The 22,545-nt window shown below is 39.5% G+C and overlaps 1 protein-coding gene across 1 annotated transcript in view; it reads left to right on the top strand.

The window, feature by feature from the left end:
* Positions 1-22,545, top strand: part of CSMD1 (CUB and Sushi multiple domains 1) — a 1,578,457-nt gene that overhangs the window by 1,420,514 nt on the left and 135,398 nt on the right. The window contains exons 42-46 of the mRNA XM_081517452.1: positions 4,007-4,184; positions 6,136-6,281; positions 7,052-7,132; positions 8,208-8,321; positions 20,503-20,691. Of these exons, the coding sequence (XP_081373578.1) occupies positions 4,007-4,184; positions 6,136-6,281; positions 7,052-7,132; positions 8,208-8,321; positions 20,503-20,691 (708 nt within the window). The remainder of the gene's footprint in view (positions 1-4,006; positions 4,185-6,135; positions 6,282-7,051; positions 7,133-8,207; positions 8,322-20,502; positions 20,692-22,545) is intronic.

The raw sequence follows: 22,545 nt of genomic DNA, 5'->3' as shown, positions 1-22,545 counted from the left end.
AAAAAAGTCACCCAAGGGAGACAGATGCTTGCTCCTTGGAAGAAAAGCTATGACAAACATAGACAGCATATTAAAAAACAGAGACATCACTTTGCCTACAAAGATTCATCTAGTCAAAGCTATGGTTTTTCCAGTAGTCATGTATGGATGTGAGAGTTGGACTATAAAGAAAGCTGAGTGCTAAGGAATTGATGCTTTCAAATTGTGGTGCTGGAGAAGACTCTTGAGAGTCCCTTGGACAGCAAGGAGATCAAACCAGTCAGTCCTAAAGGAAATCAACCCTGAATATTCATTGGAAGGACTGATGTTGAAGCTGAAGCTCCAATTCTTTTGCCACCTAATGCCAAGAACTGACTCATTGGAAAAGACCTTGATGCTAGAAAAGATTGAAGGCAGGCGGAGAAGGGGACAACAGAAGATGAGATGATTGGATGGCATCATCAACTCAATAGACATGAGTTTGAGCAAGCTCTGGGAATTGGTGAAGGACAGGGAAGCCTGGCCTGCTGTAGTCCGTAGGGTGGCAAAGAGTCAGACAAGACTGGGCGACTGAACAACAACAACAATATTAGATTGAATTCTAAAAAATAAAAGTAACCAGGGAATATTCTTTTAAATCCAAAGGCCCTCAGGTTGGTGATTAAGTGGACTTTCTTTCCCTCTTCCTCTTCCTGAGGTGGGGGTGGGGCTGAACCTCCAATCTGAGGCTGGTTCCCCTTGCAACTAGCCCCAAGGCTCCAGAATTCCTAATTTCTTCATTAACATAAATTCAGGTGTGGTTGAAAGGGTCTTGTTTTCAATAACAAAAGACAATTTGATCTTTTTTTATCACTTTGTAAATTCTAAGGGTTTTATGAGCTCTGTGCCAAGAACAGGGAAGAAGATCAAAAGTATATTTCTTATTATTTTGGGGAGGAGTGTGGAATTTCCTCGGTTCCGTCTTGTCACAACAAAAATTTGAAGTAATGGACCAGCCTTACAGCTCTTGGACAAACAAGTGTCACAGCTCTCTGATGGACCAGTGTTACAGCTCCGTGTTACAGCTCAGTTTTATTTAGAAAATAAAAGAAAATGCATCCTCGAGGCATGAGGGCATGATGACCCAAAAGATGCAAAGAGAAGAGAGAGAGACCACCGGCCCTTTGGCTCCTCTTTTTGTATGATTTTTCTCCTCCCTCTAGCCAGAAGTGCTGTTTGTTCTACCTGAGGTCCTCACTCCATTCCTGGGACCTTCCTTTGTTCTATTTTCACGGGCTTTTCCCTTCCTTGTATTTTAGCCACCACCATTCTGGACTCCTTTTTCCTATTCTAACTACCTAACAGGATAAATGCCACTCTTGCAGTGTTTATTCATGAATGTGGAGGGATTGCCCTTGTTGGCTCTGGTCCTGGTGTGGAGGAGGGATGCCATCTGTGTGGCCCCCAGTGGTGAAGTGCAGCGTGCAATGATCTCATGTTCTACGGTCTCTCTCCTGGCTGCCTGGTTGCCTGCCCCTCCAGCTGGGCTAGGCTCCTGGGCAGACAGGTGAGAAGCTGGGAAGTACTTGTGGTTGCAGGTGGTGCAGGGACCCTTCTGTGCCCAGATGCTCCCCCTTGCTGTGCTTGCTAGCTCTTCTCCATTGGAGGGGCCTCTTTGACCCTCACCCTCAGGGAGAGGATGGGGGTGGGTGCATTTCCTGCTGAGCCAGATTGCAGGTCCCTATTGCTGCAGAGATCCCTGAGATGCCGCTGGGATGTGGAAATCAAAATATGGCTTTGGTGCCACGAAGTTGAGGGGAAAGCCTCTGGGAGAAGGTGCTGGGCCAGGGAAAAGGGAGGGGCAGCTTTACTCATTATGTCTTTTTAGGGTCCTCCATGTTCCTCTGTAGAATATAGGATTTTGCCTTGAGAAAATGTTTTAAGTGCATTGAGAGTATTATCACACAAGTCAAACTTCATACTTATTTAGCTTTTAACATCTTTCTTCATCACTCCACAGAATACAGCAAGCTCTGCAAGGTAGGGATGGGGTCAGCATGATTCTCTGCTCTAGCCCCAGCTCAGCCAAGCTACCTGGTACATAATAGATTCTCAATAAACACTCACTGAACATAGGAGTAAAAGAATTTGTTATTTGAATATCATAGATATATCATGGCAAATATACTGAGTGACATAAAGAATATCAGAATGTGTTATATGAAGAAAATAACATCATTTATTTTGCCTTTTAAGAGGTGGACACCATGCTTTTTGTTTGTTCTGTTTTGTCCCCCTCCCCATGGGAAGGGTACTACTCCATGTAAAGTGGCTATACTTTAATAAGATGCAAATTAAAAAGTCAAAATGCTGAAGGGAAATTTAGAGTTATAAATCAATACATAATGAATAACCTCAAATCACACATGAGATATGTCAGCCAGTGGCTTCAACACATGCTTTAAGTGTTTTCTCTTCATTGTCTCACTCATTTCCAATCCCTCGATTATTTGGTGTCTGTTGTTTATTGAGATCTGAGCCAGGCAATGGGATTAATCAGAGGAGGTTTGATGGGGCTGTGAATATGGTCCCTGACTTCTAGTTGCTGACAGTCAAATGGTGAAGAATGGCTGGCCATGACCTGTAGTCCAGGGACCAAGTATCCAGACCACAGCCAGCAGGAGAGGCTGTTAGGAGGTGGTGACATTTGAGTTGAGTTTTGAGGAAGAGACCAGTTCACTTGCCAACAAAATAGGAGAAAAACACAAGAGCTATTCATGCACGTGAAAGAGGACATGATGTTTGCAGCTAAGAAGAAGTACAGCATCTCCAGGGGTGACCACATAGTCACCTGTTGGACTCCAGCATGGCTTCTGGCCCTATTTTTACAGATTATAGGTATCTGAATATTATATTTTGCTAGCTTACAGGTCAAGGTGTATCTGACTCCAAACCCGTTTACGATTATGCTATAAAACTTGTAAAATGGTCTCCACACAGCTTTTAAATAAATTTACCCCAAATTTACTCAGACCAAGTCAATCTATTTGACACTGGTACATTTTCTGTCTATTTTGAAATCAGTGTGCATCTGTATGGTTACTTTGGCTTCACAGTATTTCACAAGTCATCATTTTAAATTGTTTTTGAACTTTAAAAAATGTACCTTGATTTATTCATTCCACCTAAATTTTACACCTTTTATGGCAAATATTTGAAAGCCTGATAAGGTTCATGTTAGTAACAGACACTCTTATAGCATCTGCTGGCTTTTAATTTGATTAAAATGTCTACTTGTCTATGACTTTGATGTATTTATACCATGATGTGAATTAAAGAATATATTGTGGATTATCTGCTCATGTATGATCATTTCATTTTTCCATAAAATAATTTCCATGGCAAGAGTGATGATCACTTTATTAAGTAAAATAAAAATGGACTCTGGGTATTGTTGAGATTTTTCACATCGTTGGTAGTGGGTGAGATGTGGAAGTGTTTGTATAAAATTTCACTTACATAATTTTATCTCCTTTCTCTAGGTATATATCTTGGGAGAATTTATAAGGTCTTTCAAGGCAGATAGACTTAGAGGCTTCTTTTTGGGGCATTTTAAATAAGCTTTAGAAATCTCACTTAAAACAAAAAAAAATATTTTTCAGTTAAATATTCACACATAATTTCAACATAATCCCTTGTATCAGATAGTCCAATGGATTATCAGCTCAGTCTCAGGAGACTACTGACTAAGGACTTTTTTTTTTTCTTTCTCCTTTTAATTATGTGGAAATGACTTTATCCTGGGGGGATTTTGAATGTTAGGAGAATATGTTAAAACACTTAGATAAGGTAGCTTAGAAGTAAAATTTGTCCAAGGTTTTAAGACTTGAGGGGAATTATTTTGACAAAGTAGTTGCTGAGGGATATTTCACAATTATTCCTTAGAAGGAAAACCTCAGCTAAGGGACTTTAGAGACTGATATACCTCTCACTCTATCTCTTTAACGTGGACTGTGTTGGGCTTGATTTTTCTTGGTTTCCTTCTCAGCTCCTTGTGGATATAACGTGACATCTCAGAACGGGACTATCTACTCTCCCGGATTTCCAGACGAGTACCCCATCCTAAAGGACTGCATCTGGCTCATCTCCGTGCCACCCGGCCACGGCATCTACATCAACTTCACCTTGCTGCAGACGGAAGCTGTCAACGACTACATCGCGGTTTGGTATGAGAACCTTTCCTGAAAACACCCATCTGTCCTTGTGATAAACTGTTCTTGTAACCACTTACCTGTCACTTCTGTCTATTTAGAGATGGAGTAGTTAGGGAGATGTCAAAACAGAAATTTACCAACTAAATCTAGAGAGAGAATAAACCTCATGTACCATGCTACATGGTAGATATATTCAGGATTACTCTAGATAGAGGAGAATATCCCCAAAGTATTTTATTTTTCATATTTATTTCTTATTTTAATTTTTATTCATGTATCTTTTTGGCCATATCACATAGCTATTGCTTTTGGGATCTTAGTTCCCTGACCAGGGATTGAACCTGGGCCCTTGTCAGTGAAAGAATTGAGTCTTAGCCACTGGGCCACTTGGAAATTCCTTCTTTTCTTTTTCATTTTCAAGTATAAATCTTTTTTTTTTTTTCTTAAAGAAAAGCTTGTTGCATGCTTTGCCATATAATTATTATAAAATTATAATAATTTGATGCTTCTGGAAATATTGAAGAAATGATTGCACACAGCTTTCTCTCTGTACTTTATAAACCTTGAAGAACTGCCCCATCCCCTCTCCCCTTTCCCCGCCACAGGATGTGTAGGGGATGCTGAGGGGGATGTAGCCCTAGCTCCCCATCTAATGAGCCATGTAGCCTGGAATAAGTTAACCTAAACTCTCCTTCACTGAATGTTCATGTCTATGGGAATGACTATTTCTACCATTGCCTTTGGAGATGAGAATTTGTGGAGAAATGGGAATGACAAAATATGATGGGAAGAGTAGAGCTTACCATTGGGGCACAGCCCAGATTTGGAACAAGTTGGATGTGCTTCAGGAATAAAGTGCCCTGAAAACTCAAGCATAATCACAGTTAACAAGGCAGTGTGTGGGTGTTTGTGTGTGTGTGTATTGGTGAAGTTGTTGTAAATGTAGGGGTTGTCTTAGCCATTGGAAATTCTCTGAGGCAAGAGAACAGGTGAGTTGCAGACACTGGGAGACCCCAGATGTGATGTGGCTGATGTCTTGGCAGAGCACAGGAGAGAGAAGAGGTGACCTGGTCAAGTAAGCTGGGCAGACCACACAGGACCTCATAAATCATGTTAAGGATGTTGGACTTCATCCTAGAGCAACAAGGATTCACTTTAAAGTCATAAGAAGGAGAATTATAGGACCGGGTCCTGGTTGCAGAATACCCATTGCTATTGCGTAGGGGGGCAGGTCAGCTGGATAAAATGGGAGACTGGCATTTGAGGCTATAAAAATAACTCTGGGAGTGGAGAGGAGGGGAGATCAGGGGACAGGACCTGTGTCGTGCGACAAGCAGAAATGGAGAACATGAAATATTCAGTTGACCTATGAAGCAAAGCAAGACAGACAAACAACACTGAAAGGAAAAGCCACACTATAGTATTAGCAGGTTTACCCAGATTAATCAGTAGATTTAGCAGTAGGAGCAAGGTCTCCATCAGTCAACAGCAGCAGAGGGAGTCTCTGTCCTCAGAACTCTCATGAGACAGACTGGAGTGCAGTCACCTATGAATAGTAAACATCTTAGTGTTTCTAAACACAGAATCTAGAAGATGGTAAATTTTATTCAGTTTTTTTTAATATTTCAACTCAGCCACAAGAGCTCCGTAAATCTCACCCATAATTAAAGAGACACACTGAATTTAGACTTTAAAATGGGAACATTTGAAAGGAAGTTGATAAGTGGTACTGCCGTCACTAGAATAAATGTGACCTTGTCTCAAAAACACCTCTGAGAAGGTCAGGTAGGGGAGGAACAAGGGAGCCCCAAGCTGCTGTATGAAGACCAGGCTTTCAGCTGGATCCTGAGGTCAGACCATCATCTCTCACCAAGACAGAGCCTGGCAGTCAGAAGAAAACGGTTGTGAATTTAAGCTGTAACTGGAAGCTTTCTATTTAGAGGGCTCCTCCTCTCTTTCCCAGGGACGGTCCTGATCAGAATTCTCCGCAGTTGGGGGTTTTCAGTGGGAACACCGCCCTGGAGACAGCATACAGCTCCACCAACCAAGTCCTGCTCAAATTTCACAGCGACTTTTCCAATGGAGGTTTCTTCGTCCTCAATTTTCACGGTCAGTGTATTTTCACTCCGTTGATGACGGCAGAGAATCCCAGCTGACTTTTCTCATAGGGTTGACATAAACTTTCTTTACAGCTAAAGTTCCATGTTTCTGTCAACTGAAAGCCTATAGGATTTTCTCACATTTCATGCTGAGGTTCCTGTGATTCCTTTTTCTTACTGACTTATTTAGAACTTCACGTTTCTTTTATAGTTTATCTTGGATTTGCCCCAAGATAAGCGCATTGTATGTGAAACTCTGATATGGAGACCGTGGAAATACATTTAGTAGCTTTCAGAGATTTCCTCATCTCTGTCTCCAGATGAACCTCGATAGTGAATGTCATGTAATTGTAAATGGGGCAAAGCAAATCTCTACTGATGTTGAGAATGAACGCTAAATAGTTTGGGGAAAAGCATTACCAGTCCCTTATCTCTCTTGAGGACTACCACGTACACATCCAAAGGACAAGAGACCGAGGAAGATGATGTCAGATCCCAATATGGATGTGGAACCAGCATGAACCATTCTCCTGCAGAATTCCAAATATATGTGAAGTGTTTCTACATAAACATCATAATTTTTTTTACATGGTGTACTTTTCCCTTTCAATTTTGTAAGCATTTGAAGCTCGAGACTTTAATAAAACTATAATTTACTAATATAGATATTTTCCTAGACCTAAGCTTTGTAACAATACAAGAGAGATGTTTTTTGTAAGATTTTTGTTTATTCATCAAATGTAATTGCACTTATTATTTTTTTTTATATAAACCATGTAGCATTTCAGCTCAAGAAATGTCAGCCTCCCCCAGCAGTTCCACAGGCGGAAATGCTTACAGAGGATGAGGAGTTTGAAATAGGTAATCTTCTCATTGTTACAACATCATCAGCTCAACACAGTTTTTTTACACTCATGCAACTGCAGTAGATGGTCAAGTTGATGAATGTTTGTCAGAAATATTCCTAAAGCTTTCCTAGAGAGAGATACACATTGGTCATGAATTGAATAAATATGTTTTTCTTTCTTCATCTCCATGATTTTTTTTCTCCATTTAAATTTTACTTTTGCTATTTTGAGCACATTCTCCTGCTTCGTCACTCACCAGTTTGTATTTTTCTCCTGAAAAGCAGTTTTCAGACACAGACTTAAACAGATGTTTGTGTTTAGTTAGGGAACCATTTTGGTGCACCAGAAGAAGAAAGTCATTTGTGGCTGAAATAATGGTTAGTCTAACATTGACCTTTCCTTGAAACTGGAATGTAATTGGTGAATATATTGAATGATACTGTTTAAAAATTCTGTTTTTTCATTTTAAATTAGTGGTCTACTTCATTAAATAATCATCAATCCACATTAAGAAACCAACCGTGGCATTGTTGGCCGACCAGTTATTGTGACAAAGGATTTCTCGGTCTCAATTACAAATACCCAGTCCTGTGTCATATCCTGTTTTATAGTGGTGGTCAAACCATGTGACCAGTTTCTGCTGTATTCCTGATGGCTTAGTTGATGAGAACATTGTGCTAATTAGACCAAGATCATTTTGCAGCCCTCTTCGGATGCATTAAAGACATTCTCTTGTACAGCCTCCAGTCCCAAGCCTCTGAATCTCTTTTCTTTCTTTCCTTCTTTCATCTTTCTTTCTTTTTTATTAGTAATCATAGGGGAAAGGGAGTAAACATAGACATATCAGTCAAAGAAGAAGCAATTGCTCCATAATCTCTATAGAAATACTGGTTATATTTAAAGAGAGCATTTTTATAAATTAAGAACTAAAAATGACACCATTTCATTAAGTAGACTAAGCATGAATACCAATCATGGTTCAGAAGTGGTTTGCACATCAACCTGAGTGTCACACATGTTTAACGACATTCACACACTGCATGTGTCCTGGAGGCAGAATTGCCAAGTATGCATGTGGACTCTTCCAGGAGACTTCGTGAAGTACCAGTGCCACCCTGGATACACGCTGTCTGGGACGGACACCCTGACCTGTAAGCTCAGCTCCCAGCTACAGTTTGAAGGTTCCCTGCCGACGTGTGAAGGTATGAAGTTCATACTACAAATATGGTTGTTCCATATGGAGCATTGTATTACTTTATTGGTTTGAACTTCCTTGTATGCATCTGCATTTCTTTGTATGCATCTGAATTTGTCTCTGTGTTATGATTCTCTTGCAATTTAAATTACCCACAAGTAGAAATACTTAATTACCCTTCTCTTTTAGCTAGCTGTACAAAATAAATCAAAACTACATCAAATAAGACTGTGGGCTGTTTCCCAAGTTTGTGAGTAACATTTTCAAACATATGGCAAAGTTGAAATACTTTAAAACTAATACCCATCACCAAGGTTCCACCATTAATGTTTCCTACACACCCTTTGTCACCTGTCTCGTCTCTCTCTATTCATACATTAATGTATTGAATAACTGATATTTCTGATACCTTCTATGCAAATTGGAGGCATTACTATACTTCCCTCTGAATTCTTTGGCATAAAATAATGCATAAAATTATCTAGTGTTTACTATTTTCTGTAAAATATATATACATTGAAATGCACATATGTTTCATATGATGCTTGTTTCATATCTTTGCCCCATGTATAATAACAGATTATATACAATAGCAGAAGAAAATCTATTATTCAGTTGATTTGTATATAATTAGATCACTTAAAAAACTTTTAAATGTATCACTTTCAAGTTTTATTGAAAAGAAAAACGATTTGGAAAAAAAACATAAATAAGCTAAAATGTCCCAATGTAAGTCAGAAGTATGATTGGTTTGCCTATCAGAAAGCTTCCCAAATTAAGACAGACTTTTTTTGTGACTTCAAAACTAAATGATGTCACAATCACATTTAGTTCCTTTAAAGAAGGGCTTCCCTGGTAGCTCAACTGATAAAGAACCTACCTGCAATGCAGGACACCCCAGTTCAATTCCTGGGTCGGGAAGATCCGCTGGAGAAGGTAGGCTACCTGCTCCAGTGTTCTTGGGCTTCCCTTGTGGCTCAGCTGGTAAAGAATCCACCTGCAATGCAGGAGACATGAGTCCAATCCCTGGGTTGGGAAGATCCTCTGGAGAAGGGAAAGGCTACCCACTCCAGTATTCTGGCCTGGAGAATTCCGTGGACTGTATAGTCCATGGGGTCACAAAGAGTTGGACATGACTGAGCGACTTTCACTTTCCCTTTCCTTTAAAGAATAGAACTTTCCCCATTCCCAATTCTTTCAGAGAATTTGAATATTATCATTTATTAGGGATAGTGAAACATATGAAAAGTCAGAATGTAGGAAGAAAAGACCCATAGTCTAGGTTTTATCCAGTGATCTTGGTTAAAACACTAATCCTCTGGGCATTATATGTGTAATGAGGAGGATCATTTGTCTTCATTGTTTAGGGAACTGGTATAAAGACGAAGTAAATATTAAATTAATTCTAAATATCTTATAATGCTAATTATCTACACTGTAAAAGGCAATTTTCTTTGCACTGCAATAGTATCGATTTTGCAAGTATTCAGCCCATGAATTGATTCTTTTAGAATATCTGGTAACTTGGTGCATTTTCATTGCTAATGAGGCAGACTTCAGTCACCCTTACAGAAGGAAGTGATTTCCAACATCTGGAGAAAATCTGGAATGAATTATTATTAAATAACCAAGGTAACTTAGATTATTTCTGAGAAAAATATACTTTGTAACTGTCCCCACGTGAGAGCCAGTGGGTGTGGGAAACTCCGAGGGGGCAGGCAGGGAGATACCCTCACTTTGTCTGCCCCTGGCTTTAAACTCTAGCTGACCCTGTGGTCATGGTGTCACTGAGATCCTGCCTCTTGCTCCCTGGCTTAGAAGCTGGGGGTCTCATGGGAGGTGCTAAGTCAGGACACTGAAGTCACTTTTTTCCCCTGGAAGCCAGTATGTCAGGACTATGCTACATTAGTGACAGTGATCAACAGAGGATTTATTTCTCAAGGTGGTAGAGTGGTGGGTATAAAATGTTCATCTTTTGCTATTTTATATAGAAATCAACTGAAGTAAATCTTCAGATGTTTAAGGCCCATTTTAATCCCACCAAACACAGCCTTAAAAATTTATCAGAATAAGTGCTTTTAAGCAAAGGTGGGCTTAGCTGATTAACAAAGAAAGGCTTAATTTTTTATTTAATATGCTACTTCAAACATAGGGAAAGTGCCTCCATTCTGCCATTTCCTCCATGATTAACCTAGTTTTCACTTAAATGCAATTATTGCATGACAGTCCAGGAACAGAGTAAACCCACACATGAGCACGTCATCCTCTAAATTATTGATACTTCTGCCCTCACACGTTTGTGGGGAGTGTCCGGCTAACAAGACAGGCTCTCTGTACTCAGGCCAGAGGTCCCCAGCCCTGTGAACTCACAGCAGTTACTACACAGGATGAGCTAGTTCTCTTCTGATTCTGTTCAGCAGTAAATTTGTTTAAAATGAACTGAGTTCTCTTAGCTGGCATTCCCTGAACACCTCATTATTTAAAAAAGGAAATAGAGATTCCAAATACTTAAACACTTAATTATCATTTTTCTTCCAATACTTTTCTGTTGTTTGATTGGGCTCAATCCTCCAATAAATTCTTGATGACAAATTGTGCTAGTTATGAGTCCTACTTCTTCAGGTGTCACAACCACACTTTTAGGAGTTCTGCTTTGAAAATTGTCACCACTTTAGGGTGATTGATTGTTCCTTGGGAATGAGGGGAATAAATTGTTCCTTGAAAGTTCACATTTTATGCAGATAAACATTACCTTGTTGGATACTTACCTTAATTTAGAAAGAAAATAAATAAATGAGGGTCTGGAATGTTATTCGCCACCACCAAGCAGTTCTCTCATTTTTCTTGGACATCAGCTGAGTGTCCTACAGTTTAACTCCATCCTGAACTCTTGACCTAGAGACTTAGTCCCACAGAACAAACGTCATCTAACATGCCGATACCAAGTTCCAATTGTCACCTCTGCTGCTGATTGGCTGGGTATCAATCAGGGGTTCCCAGGAGCCCCTCCTCTGGTTTGATCCTTCCAACAACATTTTTTAATTAATTAATTTATTTTAATTGGAGGCTAATTACTTTACAATATTGTGGTGGCTTTTGCCATACATTGACTTGAATCAGCCATGGGTGTACATGTGACCCCCATCCTGAACCCCCCTCCAACCTCCCTCCCCATCCCATCCCTCAGGGTTGTCCCAGTGCACCGGCTTTGAGTGCCCTGTTTTCATGCATTGAACTTGGACAGGTCATCTATTTCACATATGATAATATGCATGTTTCAATGCTGTTCTCTCAAATCATCCCACCCTTGCTTTCTCCCACAGAGTCCAAAAGTCTGCTTTTTATATCTGTGTCGCTTTTGTTGTTTTGCATATACAGTCATCGTTACCATCTTTCTAAATTCCATATATTTGTGTTAATATACTGTATTGGTGTTTTTCGTTCTGACTTACTTCACTCTGTATATTAGGCTCCAGTTTCATCCACCTCACTAGAACTGATTCAAATGTGTTCTTTTTAATAGCTGAGTAATACTCCATTGTGTATATGTACCAGTTTTCTTATCCATTCATCTGCCAATGGACATCTAGGTTGCTTCCATGTCCTAGCTATTGTAAATGGTACTATGATGAAGATTGGGGTACTTGTGTCTCTTTCAATTTTGGTTTCCTTGGTGTGTATGCCCAGCAGTGGGATTGCTGGGTCATATGGCAGTTCTATTTCCAGCTTTTTAAGGAATCACCACACTGTTCTCCATAGTGGCTGTACTAGTTTGCACTCCCACCAACAGTGTAAGAGGGTTCCCTTGCTCCACACCCTCTCCAGCATTTATTGCTTGTAGACATTTTGATGGCAGCCATTCTGACCGGCATGAGATGGTACCTCACTGTGGTTTTGATTTGCATTTCTCTGATAATGAGTGATGTTGAGCATCTTTTCATGTGTTTGTTAACCATTGTATGTCTTCTTTGGAGAAATGTCTGTTTAGCTGTTTGGCCCATTTTTTGATTGGGTCGCTTATTTTTCTGGAATTGAGCTGTAGGAGTTGCTTGTATATTTTTCAGATTAATTCTTTGTCAGTTTCTTCATTTGGTATTTTCTCCCATTCTTAAGGCTGTCTTTTCACCTTGCTTATAGTTTCCTTCATTGTGCAAAAGCTTTTAAATTTAATTAGGTCCCATTTGTTTATTTTTGCTTTTATTTCCATTACTCTGGGAGGTGGATCATAGAGGATCCTGCTGTGATTTATGTTGGAGAGTGTTCTACCTATGTTTTCCTCTAGGAGTTTTATAGTTTCTGGTCTTATATTTAGATCTTTTATCCATTTTTAGTTTATTTTGTGTATGGTGTTAGAAAGTGTTCTAATTTTATTCTTTTACAAGTGGTTGACCAGTTTTCCCAGCACCACTTGTTAAAGAGATTGTCTTTTCTCTATTGTATATTCTTGCCTCCTTTGTCAAAGATAAGGTGTCCATAGGTGCATGGGTTCATCTCTGGGGTTTCTATTTTGTTCCCTTGATCTATATTTCTGTCTTTGTGTCAGTACCATATTGTCTTGATGACTGTAGCTTTGTAGTATAGTCTGAAGTCAGGCAGGTTGATTCCTCCAGTTCCATCCTTCTTTCTCAAGATTGCTTTGGCTATTCGAGGTTTTTTGTGTTTCCATATGAATTGTGAAATTATTTGTTTTAGTTCAATGAAAAATACAGTTGGTAGCTTGATAGAGATTCAACTGAATCTATAGATTGCTTTGGGTAATATACTCATTTTCACCATATTGATTCTTCTGATCCATGAACATGGTATATATCTCCATCTATTTGTGTCATCTTTGATTTCTTTCATCAGTGTTTTATAATTTACTATATATAGGTCTTTTGTTTCATTAGGTAAATTTATTCCTGAGTATTTTATTATTTTCCTTGAAATGGTGAATGGGATTGTTTCCTTAATTTCACTTACTGTTTTCTCATTGTTAGTGTATAGGAATGCAAGGGACTTATATGTATTAATTTTATATTCTGCAACAGTACTGTATTCATTGATTAGTGCTAGTAGTTTTACGGTGGAGTCTTTAGGGTTTTCTATGTAGAGGATCATGTAATCTGCAAACAGAGTTTTACTTCTTCTTTTTCAATCCAGATTCCTTTTATTTCTTTTTCTTCTCTGGCTGCTGTGGTAAAACTTCCAAAACTATGTTGAATAGTAGTGGTGAGAGTGGACACCCTTGTCTTATTCCTGACTTTAGAGGAAATGCTTTCAATTTTTCACCATTGAAGATAATGTATTCTGTGGGTTTGTCATAGATGGCTTTTATTGTGTTGAGGTATGTTCCTTCTATGCCTGCTTTCTGGAGAGTTTTTATCATAAATGGCTGTTGAATTTTGTCAATGGGTTTCTCTGCATCTTTTGAGATAATCATATGATTTTTATCTTTCAGTTTGTTAATGTGGTGTATCACATTGATTAATTTGCAAATATTGAAGAATCCTTGCATCCCTGGCATAACCCACTTGGTCACAGTGCATGATGTTTTTAATATGTTGTTAAATTCTGTTTGCTAGAATTTTGTTGAGGATTTTTGCATCTATGTTCATCAGTGATATTGGCCTGTAGTTTTCTTCTTTGGCAGTGTCTTTGTCTGGTTTTGGGATGAGGGTGATGTGGCCTCATAGAATGAGTTTGGGAATTTACCTTCTGCTCCAATTTTCTGGAAGAGTTTGAGTAGGATAGATATTAGCTCATCTCTAAGTTTTTGGTGAAGTTCACCTGTGAAGCAATCTGGTCCTGGGATTTTGTTTGTTGGAAGATTTTTTATTACAGTTTCGATTTCTGTGCTTGTGGTGTGTCTGTTTAGATTTTCTATTTCTTCCTGGTTCAGTTTTGGAAGGTTATACTCCTCTAAGAATTCATCCATGTCTTCCAGGTTACACATTTTATTGCCATATAATTGCTGATAGTAGTCTCTTATGATCCTTTGTATTTGTTTGTTGTCTGTTGTGATTTCTCCATTTTCATTTGCAATTTTATTGATTTGATTCTTCTCCCTTTTTTTCTTGATAAGTCTAGCTAATGGTTTCTTTATTTTATTTATCTTCTCAAAGAACCATCTTTTAGTTTTGTTGATTTCTGTTATAGTCTCCTTTGTTTCTTTTTCATTGATTTATGCTCTGATTTTTATGATTTCCTTCCTTCTCTTAACTTCGGGGTTCTTCATTTCTTCTTTTTCTGGTTGCTTTAGGTGTAAAGTTAGGTTATTTATTTGATGTTTCTCTTGTTTCTTGAGGTAACCTTGTATTGCTATGAACCTTCCTTTTAGCACTGCTTTTACTGAATCCCATAGGTTTGGGGTTGTAGTGTTTTCATTTTCTTTTGTTTCTGTACATATTTTTATTTCCTTTTTGATTTCTTCTGTGATCTGTTGGTTATTCAGGAGCATGTTTTTTAGCCTCCATATGTTTGTGTTTTTTATAGTTTTTTTTTTTTCCTAATTGACATCTAATGTTACCACATTGTGGTCAGAAAAGATGTTTGAAATGATTTCAGTATTTTTAAATTTACCAAGGCTAGATTTATTGTGCAGGATGTGACCTATTCTAGAGAATGTTCCTTGTGCACTTGGAAAAAAGGTGAAATCCATTTTCCTGGGGTGAAATGCCCTGTAGATATAAATTAGGTCTAACTGGTCAACTGTGTCATTTAAAACTTGTGTCTCCTTGCTAATTTTCTGTTTGGTTTATCTATCCATAGGTGTGACTGGGGCGTTAAAGCCCACCAGTATTATAGTGTTACTTTTAATTTCCCCTTTCATACTTACTAGCATTTGCCTTATGTATTGAGATTCTTCTATATTGGGTGTATATATATATTTATCATTGTTATATGTTTTTCTTGGATTGATCCTTTGATCATTACTATGTAGTGTCCTTCTTTGTCTCGTATTATGGTCTTTATTTCAAAGTCTGTTTTATCTGATTTGAGTATTGCTACTCCTGCTCTCTTTTGGTCTCTATTTGCATGAAATACTTTTTTCCAGCCCCTCACTTTCAGTATATGTCCCAAGTTTTGAGATGGGTGTCTTGTAGGCAACATATATAGGGGTCTTGTTTTTGTATCCATTTGGCCAGTCTTTGTCTTTTGGTTGGGGCATGTAACCCATTTACATTTAAGGTAATTATTGATAAGTATGATACCGTTGCCATTTACTTTGTTGTTTTGGGCTCAATTTTATAAACCTTTTCTGTGTTTCCTGTCTAGAGAAAATCCTGTAGCATTTTTGAAGAGCTGGTTTGGTGGTGCTGAATTCTCTCAGCTTTTGCTTGTTTGTAAAGCTTTTAATTTCTCCTTCATATCTGAATGAGGTCCTTGCTGGGTATAGTAATTGTGGTTGTAGGTTTTTCTCTTTCATCACTTTAAGTATGTCATGCCATTCTTGTCTGGCCTGAAGAGTTTCTGCTGAAAGATCAGCTGTTATCCTTATGGAAATCCCCTTGTGTGTTACTTGTTGCTTTTCCCAGCTGCTTTTAATATTTTCTCTTTGTATTTGATTTCTGTTAGTTTGATTAATATGTGTCTTGGGGTGTTTTGCCATGGGTTTATCCTGTTTGGGACTCTCTGGGTTTCTTGGACTTGGGTGGCCAAGGGAAGTTTTCAACTATTATCTCCTTAAGTATTTTCTCATTCCCTTTCTTTTTGTCTTCTTCTTTTGAGACACCTGTGATTCAAATGTTGGGGTGTTTATCATTGTCCCAGAGGTCTCTGAGGTTGTCCTCATTTCTTTTAATTCTCTTTTCTTTTTTCCTCTCTGCTTCATTTACTTCCACCATTCTGTCTTCCACCTCACTTATCCTCTCTTCTACCTGTTATTCTATTGCTGGTTCCCTCTAGAGAGCTTTTAATCTCAGTTATTGCATTGTTCCCATTATTAATTGACTCTTCTTTATTTCTTCTAGGTCCTTATTAAACATTTCTTGCATCTTCTCAATCATTGTCTCTAGTCTATTTATCTGTAACTCCATTTTGTTTCCAAGATTTTCGATTATCTTTACTATCATTATTCTGAATTCTCTTTCAGGTAGACTCCCTATCTCCTCCTCTTTTATTTGGTTTGGTGGGTATTTATCATGTTCCTTTACCTGCTGAATCTTTCTCTGCTTTTTCATTTTGTTTAGACTGCTGCGTTTGGTGTGCCCTTTCTGTAGATTTGAAGTTCGTGATTCTTCTTTTTTGTGGCATCTACTCCCTGTGGGTGGGGTTGGACTAGTTGTCACGGTTTCCTGGTTAGAAGAAATTGTGCCTGTGTTCTGGTGGGTAGAGCTGAATCTCTTCTCTGGAGTGCAGTGATGTGTCCAGTAGTGAGTTTTGGGGTGTCTACAGGTTTGGCATGGCTTTGGGCAGCCTGTCTTTAAATGCTTAGTGTTGTCTTCCCGATTTGCTGGAGAGTTAGCGTGGTGTGTCTTGCACTGGAATTGTTGGCTCTTGGGTGGAACTTGGTTTCAGTGTAGGTATGGAGGCTTTGGGGTGTGCTCTTATCTACCAGTATTCCCTGGAGCCAGGAGTTCTCTGATGTTCTCGTTTTGGAGTTACACCTCCTGCCTCTGACTTTCTGTCCTTTTCTTACAGTATCCTCATACAGCACAGATGATAAAACAACTAGGTTAATGGTGAACAGTTCTCCACAGAATTGAGTGACACACATAAAGATTCACAGAGTTACATAGAGAAGAGAAGAGGTAGGTTGGAGATATAGATGACCAGGAGGAGAAGAGGGGAAGTCAAAAGGGGAAAGGGCAGTCTAGTCAGTAATCAGTTCCCGAAGTGTTCTGCACAGCCCAGAACACCCAGAGAGATTCACAGAGTTAAGTAGAGAAGAGAAGGGGGAGGAAGGAGATAGAGGTGACCTGGGGGGGGGGGAGGGAGATTCAAAAGGGGAGAAAGCAATCAGGCCAGTAATCAAATCCCTAAGTGAAAATAAATACTGAAGATTAGATTCTTAAAGATACAAAATGGATAGCAAATACCAAAAAGCAAAGACTAAAAATCTAGAATAGAGTTTAGACTCTCAAAAATACAATATAAAAAATACAAAGCAAAATCAATCACAAAGATTAACCCACACAGAGATAGATAGATACATAGATAGATAGATAGATACATAGATAGATAGATATAGATATAGATATATTTGAAACTTGCTTTAAAAATAGTCTTTTATTTTTGCAAGGTAATTGTAGGCTATAAAAATGAAAGTTAAAGGAGTAATAAAAAACTTAATTTAAAAAAAAATTAAAAAGTATTAATACACCCATGGCGGATTCATGTCAATGTATGGCAAAACCAATACAACATTGTAAAGTAAAAAAATTAATAAATAAAAATTTTTTTAATAATAAAAATTAAAATAAAAGAAAACAAGATCAGGATTAAGGCAAACACAATATTCACATCATAACTCTGAGTTAAGAATGCCACTGGGAAAAATTCCCAACACTAGGTGAAAAACGTGAAAACAGCCAAATAAAGTCAAACTGATTTTTTACAAAAAAAAAAAGTATTAATAGTAAAAATATATCCAGGAATGTCCCCTGAGCTGTTATGGGCAGTGTGGGGTCAGTTCAGTTTCAGATGGTTCCTTGTTCCTGACTGTGCCTGTTCTCAAGGTCTATGGGCCCCCTCCAATGCACAGTCAATTAACTGTAGGTTTTTAATCTGTTGCACCTGTCACTTCCAGAGTGGCTCCCTCTTTGTTTATTTTGGCTTCCTCTGTTTGCAAGTCTCTTCTGTGTCTAATTTCCACCCTGACAGAAGGGGGCAAAGGTGATCACTTATTTAGGCTCACTTGTTCAGTTGTGTTGTCGGGAGGGAGGGACAGTGTAAACAAATTTCCCTGGCATGTGCGGGGAGTGTTTGCAGTGTATGGACCACACTGGGTTTGCCCCAGTCCAAGACAGCATGTGCTTCCTGGGTCTACAATGCTCAGGCTCCATGGTGCTCTGCAAGGACACTGTCCCAAGTGGGCCCTGAATTTTGTGTACTTCCCAGGTCTAAGCAGCTCAGGTTCTTGGGTACTCCACAAGGGCACAGACTGGGTTGGGTTATGCATTTTGTGCCCTTCCCAGGTCCGAGCAGCTCAGGCGACCAAGTGCTTGGTGAGTGCACTGTCCCAGATGGGCTGTACATCTTAATCACCTCCCCGGTCCAGGCACTCGGTTTCCCGGGGGCGCCACAAGAGCACTGTCTCAGGTGTGCTGTGCATCTCCCCTGGGGAGCTGATCTCAGGCTGAGACCCTCCTGGCAGATGTCAACCATCTAGGATCCCAGGAAGACATGGTTAGCATCTGGGAGCCCTCACAGTTTGGTGGAAGATGCCATCTCGGGCTGAGATTGCAGCAGCCTCTTGCCTTCCAGCTCTGGCTACAGCAGTCCTGCCTGTCTGCCTCCAGAGGGGGCAGGGGCCTACACACAACCGGCTCGCTCTCCTTTGGTGTTCACTCAACCCTTTGTTCTGTGAGTGTGCCAGGCTGAGAGTTAGAGCGTTTTGCAGGAAAGGTTTGTTTTTTTTTCTTTCCTTTTGTCTTGTCTCTCTGGCTATCCCACAGTTTGGGTTGCTGTCTCACGTTAGCTCCCTCAGATTGTCCTCAGGGCATTCGGGCTGGTCCTTACCCTAAGGACTGACGATGCAGCCCGTGCCTTCCTGCCCAGCCTCCCCTCGCTGATGGCGGACGCAAGCGTCTGGGCTACTTCTCTGGAAGTTGTGGTTAGGTGCGGATTCTGTGTTTTTTTTTTCCTCCCGGTTAAGTTGCCCTCTGAGATTCCAAAACTCCCCACAGACCCACCAGTGAGAGTTTCCTACTGTGTGGAAACTTCTCTTCCTTCATGACTCCCTCCCCAGGATGCGTCTCTGTCCCTCAATCTTTTGTCTCTGTTTTCAACTTTTATATTTTATCCTATCTCCTTGCAGAGATTGGGCTGCCTTTCTGGGCACCTGGTGTTCTCTGCCAGCATTCAGAAGTTGTTTTGTGAAAGTTGCTCAACATTCAAATGATCTTTTGATGAATTTGTGGGGGAGAAAGTGGTCTCCCCATCCTATTCCTCCACCATCTTGGGACCCCCTCTCTGGTTTGATCCTTTGTTAGAACAGCTCACAAAAATCAGGGAAACAAACATGACTCACATTGACAGTAAATGTTATATAGGGTATTATCAACAGTACAGTGAACAAGTAGGGTACAAAAGGCAGGGCCTGGAGGTGTCTCCCAGGACCTGGGGTGCCCCACCCTCTGGCCACATGTGCGTTCACCAACCCGCAGGCTCAACAAATATGTTGTTTAAGAGCTTTGGTGCAACCAAGTCTCCAGTACCCCAGCCCCACCCTCCCCACTTCATCCAGGCCTGTGAGTGGGCAGAAAGTCCACACCCTCTCTTCCCTGGGTGCTTGTGGTGACCAGCCCTTCTGAGGCTACACAGACCCACCCCGAGTCACCTCATCAGCTCAGACTCACGTGTCACCCCGAGGGGCCTTTGGAGCCGCGAAGACACTTCCAGCACTCAGGAAATCCCAAGGGTTTGAGGAGCTCCTTCCAGGGGCCCTAGACACAGACCAAGCATATTTTAGCACAGAGGGCTATCACAAAAGTGAGTGTTCTCAAGTTAAGGAAATGTGTTGCTATTAAAAAAGTAAAGTAAAATGTTAAAGTTTTTTTCTTTCTGCATGTGCACAGGGCCTAGGGTTTTACAATCTCCCTGGACCTGGTTTAAATGCACAGTAGAACCAGAGCTGGATTCTGCTCTGATGTAACAACACTCCATAAGCTTCTTATCCTTACCCCTCAGAGGGCAGACAGAATGAAAACCACAAGCACAGAAAACTAATCAAACTGATCACATGGACCACAGACTAGTCTGACTCAATGAAACTATGAGCCGTGCTGTGCAGGGCCACCCAAGATGGGTGGGTCATGGTGGAGAGTTGTGACAAAATGTGGTCCACTAGAGAAGGGAATAGCAAACCACTTCAGTATCCTTGCCTTGAGAACCCCATGAACAGGATGAAAAGGCTATGTGTGTATCATCTACTAAATCTGGTCACAGTGGACTCAGTAAGATTGCTTTTTCTTTCCCCCCATGAGCTTGCATACCCAGGAATTGATTTTGTTAATGAAAACTTTTCCTGGTGCTTTTCTCCTTAGCACAATGCCCAGCCAATGAAGTCCGGACAGAATCCTCTGGCGTCATCCTCAGCCCAGGGTATCCAGGCAACTATTTTAACTCCCAGACCTGCTCCTGGAGCATCCGAGTGGAACCAAACTACAACATCACCATCTTTGTCGACACATTCCAAAGTGAAAAGCAATTTGACACACTGGAAGTATTTGATGGTAAGTCTCTTCAAACTTTATTAACATACCAGCAACCTTGGGACTTCCCTTGTGGTCCAGTGGTTAAGACTGAGATTCCACTCCAGAGGGCGTGGGTTGGATCCCTGGTCAGGGAACAAGGATCTCGCATGCCTCTAGGTGCAGCCAAAAAAAAGAATACATACCAGGGACCTACACATAATATAATAAGGATCCTGTTATATTTTATAATGCATAAACTTGAATATATTCTTGAGGTAAATTACATCTCCCCGCAAATGGAAAATGATTTATTCTTGGACTAGTGTGGTCTCAGAGATCAAGTGATAGGAAAAACATCACCATGCCCTTTTTAATGTTGCAAATTTAAACCATTAAAATGCTGGTTTAATAAACCCTAAAAATGTACTGAATTTATTTTCACCATTCTTTAATTCTTTAACATGGGACTTTAAGGTATAGATGATTTCAGAAGCTCTTCCTTTCCTTTCTTCTAAGATTATATTGATGTAGAAGATATTTTAGGAAATTTAAGAGGGCAGAAGGCTATAAGTAATTTAATCTGTCTAAATGATTGTTTTACTAGAAATATATAAAAGTAATGGCTCATAGAGTTTTCTGGGTGATAAATGCTATAAGATTCTTTAATGTAGAATTTTTTTTAGAGATAGTTCCCTGAATAAATGCTGATACTGTTTTCAACGTGAGTCCTATGCATTTTTGTATGGTAACAATTCTAATGAACATTTTAAAATGACAATGCTCTGCTAAAACATAGTATGTGCTTGAATTGTCAATTTGAAATGAAACTGATGCTAATAATTTTTCTTTGTACAGAAGCATTATCATAGCCCAAAAATTAGACCATGATACAATTACGGCTGTAGATAATAATAGGGTTTTCCCGTGTTTTGATGGATTTGTCACTGAGTTCAGATAAATAACAATCAATTCAGTGAAAAAAAATTACTGTAATTGATTCTGTGTATGTTTGCATGCCTTTTACTGACTTGATGAATCATAATAGTCAAGTTGCTTCTGTGAATATATAGTGAATTAATTTATGGATTTCCAAAGATGAGCAGATAAATTGGAAATTAAACTCATATTTATATATGTAGAAACAGAGGACTGAAGAGTAATATTCTCATTTCCAGAGTTTTTAAGTGCATGTTAAAACAGACACATACTATTGAAGACTTGGCCCTTAATCTCTAGGATGGGAAGAAGTAACACATTAGCCAGGTGCACAAACAGGCTTCTTTTGTCAATGAGGAGCCAGGGAAACTGTGCCTTGAGACTGATTAGATGTCACAAATAGTAAAGGCAGGCAACCAACCTCCAGGGGCTGTGTGTGTGTCTCTGTGTACACGTATTCCTATAAATTCTGTATACAGTTATATATATTTACATAATCATTCTAAATATATGTGGGTTCCTTTGTTTTACTTTGGTAGAATTGCAGTTTAGCTGGCAGTGCTTCTACCTCTTCTAATTTCAGAGGCAAAATCATTATCAATAATTTATGCCCAAAGCATTTACAGTGTGAGTTCCCTCCAAATACAGACAGATCACGCCCATGATAAACCACAAGCAAAATAGCTAATAGAGATAATGTCAAAGCAGTTGCTGTCAAAATTGCCAGAAATCTATGAGTAGGTTTGGTTTTACTCTCAAAGATTTTTCTATAAAATGAAAGGTCAGAGTTTCATTTTCTAAGCACTGGCATTTTTGTTGCAGTAAATGTCATGTTCATTGCATCTCTTTTGTTTTTTTTTGAAACACAGTGGCTATTTTATACCTCATGAGTTGACAAAAAAAATAAATAAATTGACTATATCAATTTTAAGCTTTATTAGCAGCAGCAGCATGGCT

This window comes from Giraffa tippelskirchi, chromosome 8, assembly GCF_054371585.1.
Source record: "Giraffa tippelskirchi isolate mGirTip1 chromosome 8, T2T-mGirTip1v1.2.pri, whole genome shotgun sequence".
Classification (NCBI taxonomy): domain Eukaryota; kingdom Metazoa; phylum Chordata; class Mammalia; order Artiodactyla; family Giraffidae; genus Giraffa; species Giraffa tippelskirchi.
This window is presented reverse-complemented; position numbering and strand designations above follow the sequence as displayed.